Genomic DNA, 9099 nt, shown 5'->3' on the forward strand with positions numbered 1-9099 from the left:
AACGTTTGGGGGGCACCTGGGTGGCTCAGTAGGTTGAGCATCCAACTTCGGCTCAGGTCATGATCTTGCGGTCTGTGGGTTCGAGCCCCACATAGGGCTCTGTGCTGACAGCTTGGAGCCTGGAGCCTGCTTCGGATTCTGTGTCTCCCTCTCTCTCTCTGCCCCTCCCCTGCGCATGCTCTGTCTCTCTCTGTTTTAAATAAACATTAAAAAAAATACAACAAAAAATGTTTCAAATGTAAAAGATTTGCTGACAAAATGGCCACTATAAATATTTTTCTAATTAAAAAATGTGTATATTTGATAGTAAAGGGCTCAGCATTATAGATGCACAAAGGGCTTCACGCTCATATATTGATCAGGTTTAAAATATTAAAATAATTGTTTTAAAGGTAGGTAGGAAAAAGGCCAGTGGGTGCAGAAGAATAGGAAATAGACCTTGGGTTGCAAAATTACCAAAACAAATACATTAGCAGTACACTTGGACAATTGTATTGATTGAAAGGTTATATGACTTCAGTGAACAAAGTAAGTGTACTTGAGGGGAACATTTTTTAAAAATTGATTTAAAAAATTGAACCTGCATGACTCAGGCCTAATTTTATTAACATGACAAAAAAAATCGCACTATCTGTCCTCTGCCAAATTTCACCCAACTGGGTGTCCAACTCTTGACTTAACTCAGGTCATGATATCACCATTCATGGGATGGAACCCCCATTTGGCTCTGTATTGACAGCATGGAACTCTCTTGGGATTCTCCCTCTCTTTCTGCCTTTGCCCTGCTCACTTGTATCAGCTTGTTCACTTGCTCTCTCTCTCCCTCCCTCCGTCCCTCTCTGTAAAATAAATGTAAAAAAATTAAAATTAAAATAAAAAAATGATTTAAATTAATCATTATCTTAGCATATTATGTGTTTTCTGTGTTGAAATACTCAATGTGGGGAAGTAAAACATAGATAAATAATATGAAATCACCTTTTCTCATTTTCTTGATATGATATTTTATTATTTTACATTTCAGACTTGTCACAGATGCTAAACTTAGCCAAGGAAGAACCTAGTTGTTCCATTATTTTATAATATCCTAAATTATTTTTTATTTTATATCTTTACCCTGTAAGGATTAAACTAATTCAAATTTATATTCCTGAACATGAACTCAAGCTATAAAACTGATCCCTCAGATCAGGAATGTGGCTCTTACTCTTACTGAAAGTAGATACAGTGTTCAGTTACTATTTGACCAAAATTATCTTTTACTATTGCCCTCATGATCAGAATAATATGGTTTTCACTTAGTTCTAAGTTTCTTATAAAATGTCTTCTCCTTTATTAAAGTGTGCAATTGCAGTTTTCTTTAGCACTGCTATTGAAACCTACCAGTTCTAGCTGAAGAGTGGCCTCTTCAAAGATGTGAAGATACAGTGAGATCCTGAATATATATTATCTTTTTTAACCTCCATGAATTGACAATCATTGGTAGGTACAGAAAGAAAAAAAGGACAAGAACATAAGTAAGATGCAGACTGGTGATCAACCCCCAAAGGGAATCATTAAAATAAACGTGCTGGTGTTACCTAGAGTTCAGAGCAAGGAAATACTTTCTCATTATTTAAGTGGATTGTGAGTTTGTGAAGTGTATCAGCCATGTGAACTTTCACTAGTAAGTGCTTTTCAGAAAAAGCACTAATTCAAGTGTTTTGGTTGGGGAAGGATGAACACATTAACAGAAAATGGATCTATCATAGATGATAGACTTGAAATTATAATTCTTTAATATTATTTTATCAATCTCAATATTTATAGTTAGTAATTGAATGAATTTATTCAAGTAAAATTAATATATTTAATATAATAGCCTACACTGAGAAAGGCATAGCAGACATTGCTAACAGATTTCTCACTCTTTTTGACAGAATCTAGGAATTTTATAAAAAATTTTATTTTCCCCATGCAGCTATTACCAATTAGAATTGACATGAAAAATGTCTTTTAAAAATATTTCTGCTGAGGAGATATATGTCACAGTTTAGTGTGGCATTTGAGATCTTGCAAGAAAGAAAAGGATTCTTAAATATAGAAATTAGAAATACAATATTAGAACAATATTTGATGCCCTGATTTGATTACCCAAACCAGTTGGTAAGCATGGTACACATAGAATTTTTCAGTGTTAGAAGCACACGGTCTAGGACCAAACTCAAGTAGGGAAGATATACTTAAAAAGGAGAAGGGGATGAGGAGGGAAAGTAGGTAAGTTTGATATTCAGGGTATATTTTAAAGCTTTTGCACAGCAAAGGAAACCATCAGCAACAGAAAAAGGTAACTTACTGAGTGGAGAAAATATTTGCAACTGTTATATCCAATAAGGGGTTAGCATCTAAAATATATAAAGAATTCATATAACTCAACACTAGGAAAACCCAAACAATCCAGCCAAAAATGGGCAGTGGACCTGCGAAGATACTTTTCCAAAGAAGACATACAGATGGTCAACAGACTCATGAAAAGATACCCACCATGACTAATTATCAGGAAAATGTAAATCAAAGCCACAATGATATTCACCCACCTTACACTTGTTAGAATGGCTAGAATCAAAAGGATAAGACATAACAAGTGTTGGTGAGGATGTGGAGAAAAATGAATCTTGTGGTGGGAATGTAAGTGGCAGAGCCACTGGAAAAAAGTATGGAGATTTCTCAAAAAAATTAAAAGTAGAATTACTATATGATCCAGTAATTCCACTGCTGGGTATTTAAAGAAAATGAAAACACTACTTTGAAAATATTTATGCATCCCTACATTTACTGCAGCATTATTTATAATGGCCAAGGTATGGAAGCAACCAAATTGTCCATCACTAGAGGTATGGATAAGGAAGATAGATATACACAATGGAATATTACTAAGCTATAAAAAAGAATGGAGTCTTGCCAGTTGCAACAACATGGATGGACCTAGAGGGTGCCATGTTAAGTGAAATAATTCAGACAAAGACAAATACTGTAAGATTTCACTCATATCTGGAATCTAAAAAAAAAAACAGATGAATAAAAAAAACCCAAAAGCATAAGTAGAGATATAAATACAGAGAACAAATTGATGGCTGCCAGAGGTGAGGCAGGTGGGGGAATGGGCAAAATAGATGAGTGGGAGATACGTCCAGTTATGGAAAGAAAAAGTCACAGGAATAAAAGGAACAGCATAAGAAATATAGTCAAGGATATTAGTGATGTATGGTGATGGAGCTACAGTTCGTGTGACCATAGTAGATAATGTACAAATTTGTCAAATCACTGTGTTGTACACCTGAAACTAATGTGTGTGAACTATACTCAAATAAAAAAATTCATATAAAAAACAAAAAATATTAAACAATTTTTAAAGATAGACATTTAAAAATGTTTTTAAAGATATAAAAAGAGTTGGTTCCAAAGGTGCTTGAATAATTTTAGCTTTTCTATTTGCCTTTGGAAGTCTTTACAGTTTCCACAAACTCACTGTTTGTATTATTTAATAAAATAAGGCTTACCATCTGAAACAGCCCAATAACTATTCCCCCTGCTTTCACGTTTGCTGCATTATATTCTCTACTTGTGAGGACTGAGGTACACCCAACTATAAGGTATGCTGGATCCCATCCCTCCCTTTCCTAAAACACTTCAATTTACATTGACAATAAAAAGGAATCCACTATGCTTGAATACTCTGGACTTTTCCTTTCTGTAAAATCTCAGCATAGGCCTTCTCTCTTTTATTCATCAGTCTCCTTTACAAGGTCTACCTTTAATACTTAAAAACTCTTTCTCACTTTGCAATGTCTATGTGCACTGGCCATTTTGCCAGAAATGCTGTTTTCCCTGCTCAAATGTCTAATTCTGGAGCTTTCTTAATGTGTTGGTATAAATGTCTCCTCTTAAAGTGATCTTCTAAAACCACCACACCTAACATAGATCCCTCCCCTTTGATATTCTCTCCGGAACAGGCATCAGGTCTCTGTCTATAACCATGTATCTGTATTGCTTTGGGCAGTGCTTGGTACCTAGTAAATATTTTTCTAGATGTTTCATGAATGACTTATTCCAGTTGAAAAAACATTGATATGTTATCTGGTTGAGCAAGCTTTGCTAGCAGTTCATGGTTTTAGTTTTTAGCATTTTAGTTGATACTGATTCTTCAAAAACTATTTGGGTACTAAAGATATGTTGGAAAACTTTATTTTTCAGTGTATTTTTAAATTCTACTAAAGATGATTAGCATATTGAGGCTATATAGTGAGAAAGTATTATTATCCTCATTCAGATCACAGTGCCTCTGTACAGACTCCATATGGTTGACAAATAGTAATAGATATTTTAACAACAATAAGTTACAAATGCAACTTTAGATGAGTTCAAGCCCTGTATTGGGCTTTGCACTGACAGTGCAGAGACTGCTTGGGATTCTCTATCTCCCTCTCTCTCTGCCCATCCCCAATCATGCTGTCTCTTGTGAAACAAACTTAAAAAAATACAACTTTATAAGTAAAAATTGAAACTAAACATCATATAGTGTGCTATCTTATGAAAGTTAACTATTTTTATATACTGAGCCATTATGTCTTTGAAAAAAAGACATGTGATTAGATATTTTAAACATTGATCAGGGTTGTTTCCCTGAGTTCTAAGACAGGGAAGTACAAGGAAATAATGAATGCACACTTACTTATGTATTGAATGTATGCTATGAACATTTCCATTAGATTTTTAATAAAACTGATCTTAATAATTCCATGAATTCCGACTGAAAATTGATAATATTTAAAATTTTCATTTTAATTATTCTGATAAATATTTAAGACTCAAAATCCCAAAGCAGAGAACACAAAACAATCAGCTGTTATAAACATTATTTAAGAAGTGAGCCAAGAGCCAATATGCTGGCTGCTAAGTCTCTTAATGGCTGCTTTCATTTCCTGATTCCTCAGAGTATAAATAATTGGATGAAGGAGGGGGGTTATTATAGAATAAAATACAGAAAGAAATTTATCTACAGAGTAACTCTTGAATGGGAAAGCATAGATGAAGATAGCAGGACCAAAGGAGAGAGTGACCACAGTGATGTGAGCAGACAGTGTGGACACTGCCTTAGAGGATGCACTGGAGGAGTGCTGCCAGATGGTGACCACCATGACAATGTAGGATATGAGCAGGAGAAGCAGATCAGGGACAGGAAGCCACTATTTGCAATCACCAAGAGCTCTAGGATATAGGTCTCAGTGCAGGCAAGCTTGATGACCAGGGGAAGGTCACAGAAAATGCTGTCCACAACATTGGGACCACAGAAGGGTAAACCTACCGTGAAAACCATCTGGCTTGTGGTATGTATGGACCCAATTGCCCATGAGAGCAGCAGAAACCCGATGAGCACCCTGTGATTCATGATGGTCTGATACTGCAAGGGCTTGCATATGGCAACATACCTGTCTATGGCCATAGCTATCAGAAGAGACATCTTTCCACCCCCAAAGAAGTGCGTAAAAAACATCTGGGCCATGCAGCCCCACAGGGAGATGGTCTTGCATTTTCTAAGGATGTCTGCAATCACTTTGGGAGTTGTAGCAGAAGAAAGACATAAATCAAAAAATGATAAATTTGCCAGAAAGAAATACATGGGGGAGTGAAGATGTGTATCAACTATCACAGAGATCACAATGAGGAGGTTTCCTACTATGATGGCTACATAGACAAGGAAGAAGACTGCAAAAAAGAATATTTGAATTTCTCGAGAAGTGGAAAGTCCCAGCAAGATGAACTCAGACACACTTGATCTGTTGTTGGGGACATCCATTCATCCTTTCGTATGAGTTTATCAGAGGTTGCCTAGAAGAGGGAAAAACACACAGAATGTCATAGGGACTGACAAGTCCATAAACTTGATCTTTACTCACATATTGTTTCTTACCCAGGCAAACAACCCTTTTGGTACTATGACTACTTCTTTCGTATTTTACAGGAGATATTTCACTGGACCACATGGTATAGAAACTGGAGGGAATGGAGACAACTAAATAAAATGGGTGTATTGGTTAGTAGGGGCATGGTCAGTTGGACATTTGAGAAAACCTCTCCTTCTTGTTCAGCTGCAGATCAGACTGTGTGAACTCATAAGGTACTAGAATAATAATAGAGAAGAGATTGGAAGGCATCAGCAGAAGTGATTTTTATCTCTTGCAGGAGGTGCATTTACTGACACATTTTCATGAAAATCTCAAAAGGCAGTAAAAATTCGCCATAAATATTGCTGAAATCACATGAAGTGCATTATGATTCTTGAAAAGAACTGATTATAGACCATGAGCATATTGTTGGTAGAAGGTTGCATGTGGAGACAGTTATCTCATTAACTGAGATCAAACCCAATTACTGAGGAAAGATTAAGTTATTTAGACTAGACTCTCAAAACCACAGGTACTCATCTACATGTGCTGGACTCTTCAGTTCATGTGATCAGATGTAAAGTGTGTCCCATCTGTGCATTCTTCTCCAGTTGTTGCAAACATGAACAAAGATCTATTTTTATCTGATATTCTTTCTAGGTCATATGACTTCACAGATATAAGTATAAAGTAACTCCTAAATTACTATTAGTAAGACTAGTGAAGTTTACCATTGTAGTCTTGTTCCACTTTCCTCCATTAGTGAGGGGTAAAGAGTAAGGTGAATCATTTACCTTTGTGAGCATGACTTAACAAGACTTCAAAAGAGTCCTATCTTTGAGAAGAGTCCTATCTTGGGTTACTTAGCCTCCTTGGACCTATCCTTCCTCACAATTATTTCCCTTAAAATTCTTTCAATCTTTGACTTTGTCAGAGATGGAAGTGTCAGAGATACTATGTTGCTGACTTGGGTGGATTCAGGCAAATTAAATGAACTTTTAAAAAAGACACACAAATAAAGGGAATAGGTCAGCGCTCATTCTATGTAAATTCACCTGGTTAAGACCTTCGTTGTTTGGCTGATTTTAGCTCTCTTCTTCAAGTCTTATTTCAGGCATGTTCATCTTCAGTCTTTTCCTTGCTTTTATGACAGCCTAGACCAAAGGCTAATGTAGATTATAAGAAAAGAAAATAGAATGTATGTGATTTGGGGATACATGTAATCTTTTAGTTACATAGTTCATATTTTTAAAAATGTATATCTAGATAACCATAATAAACACTTAATCATATGTTCGTTTCTATGCATGGTTACGATCACTAAGACACACAGTTCTTGTAAATGGCCATAATCATCCCATTATAACCCCAAACATAATCAGCCCATTATGTTTGACACTATCATTGAAAGTAACATAAAAACTTCCTTCTTTCACAAGGTAATAAAACAGGAAATGCACATCTTTGATAGTTCTCATTCACAGATGGGAATCTGTATTTCTTCTTTGTGCCTTGTACTCTTAACTGTAGGACAATTATTTCATCTGAACTATAGCCCCTAGACCTTCTGTATTTCCTTGAGGCACACAATAGGTATACTTTGCAGGTGCACCTGGGTCTGGCAAAGACAGAGCCTAGAGAAGATGTTATCTCTAATTTTTTTCTGGCTTAATGAGTGTTTTCACTACTTGGCCATTTTCAGACTGTTACCATAGGAAAGTTGAATTTTCTCATAAGCTTTTCTAGCAATCCCTAACAAGTATAATGATGGCATCAATATTTTATGAGTGGTGACATTCTATGATTTTCAAAGCCCTGAATCAGGCATTTTATCCTCACATTTCTATCATTTATCTCTCTTTTAAAATAATTGCATTTCTAAAAAACAAAAGCACTTTCTCTATATTTCTGCTATAATTTAAAGAATAAAATCATTCAACCTGATAAGTATAACCAAACAATTTGAACATACCTAGGTTTCTTTAGTCTAAGAATAATTTATTGGCCTGGGCTGCCATTATAATCTAATTTCCAATAATCATGGGTTTAGTGTTTTCTGATTTTTGTTTTTTTTCCCAATTGTAACAAGATCATGTTTGTTCCAGATTAATTTTTGAAACCCATTGAGCCCTCCTCTCAGTTTCATTTTGGCACATATGTTTCACACTTATGGATACATTTAATGTTATTAATGAGAATAATGTGATCGATGTGGTATGTAGATAGAGTAGCATGTCAAGATTATGTAACCTACCGGTTTGCACTTGGACTTCAGAGGTAACATCAGTATGAAATGGATGCTTAATCTTCATCATCCAGAGACTTTATTTTCTTCTCTGGACTTCAAAAGACAGCAGTATATGAGTGTATCCCTTGGTAGGAGGCACAAAGGAGAGAACCCATTTAATTGTTTTAGATTCCTTAGGGGCCAGTGGTAAAAAAGTAATTGGGATTGTTGAAAAAGACTTTTGACATTGCAGAAAGGAGATACCATTTTTCATCTATAAAACTGATAATACTTTAAAGGCAATAATCCATACTAGGACCAGAGTTGAATTATGAGAATTCTATATGATGTTCATTCTTTTGTAGTAGTTTGTTTTCTCCAAAAAGCATTCATAAATGTGATATTTAGCAAAAATATAAATATTCTAGATTATTTAAATTCTACATTTTATTAAGGCTGAGATTTTCACATTTAAACTTGAATCTTTGTGGACTGTTGAGAAACAATGTGAAATTATTTTTTATCATTGAAATTAAATAGTAATTCATTCCACTAAGAATTTGTTATGCTTTTTTTTATTACCTTTCAAATTTGCTGATACATCAGGCTCTTTTTGGGGAGTACTTGTTTACTGTTTTATTTTCCTGGATAATTTTTGAAGAGTTACTACTTAACTCATTAGTTTACAGTATAGTTAATGTATAGAAGGGCAAGTCTGTTGTCATTGCTTTATTCATTCAGAGTGTTCTTGGTTATTTTTATATATTTTTATTCTACATTAAATAGATGTATTTTCTAAAGTTAAAACAAGTTCCATTGACATTTTAATCTCATGGTATGAAACTTCTAAGAAAGGTTTGAAAAAATGAACATAATTACAAAATTGAGTCTTCCATTCAGAAAGATTTTATGTCTCTTTAAATGTCTGCCTACTTTTATGATACAATA

The 9099-nt window shown here is 34.8% G+C and overlaps 1 protein-coding gene across 1 annotated transcript; it reads right to left on the minus strand.

Annotated features, from left to right (window-relative positions):
- Positions 1-4898: 4898 nt before the first annotated feature.
- LOC132676736 (olfactory receptor 4K13-like) lies at positions 4899-5847 on the minus strand. The gene is given in 2 exon segments (XM_060628754.3): positions 4899-5200; positions 5203-5847. Coding segments are annotated over 2 exon segments (936 nt in total). The 5' UTR covers positions 5837-5847.
- Between the last annotated feature and the right edge of the window lie 3252 nt (positions 5848-9099).

The sequence above is a fragment of the Panthera onca genome, chromosome B3, assembly GCF_046562875.1.
Source record: "Panthera onca isolate mPanOnc1 chromosome B3, mPanOnc1 haplotype 2, whole genome shotgun sequence".
NCBI classification, from domain to species: domain Eukaryota; kingdom Metazoa; phylum Chordata; class Mammalia; order Carnivora; family Felidae; genus Panthera; species Panthera onca.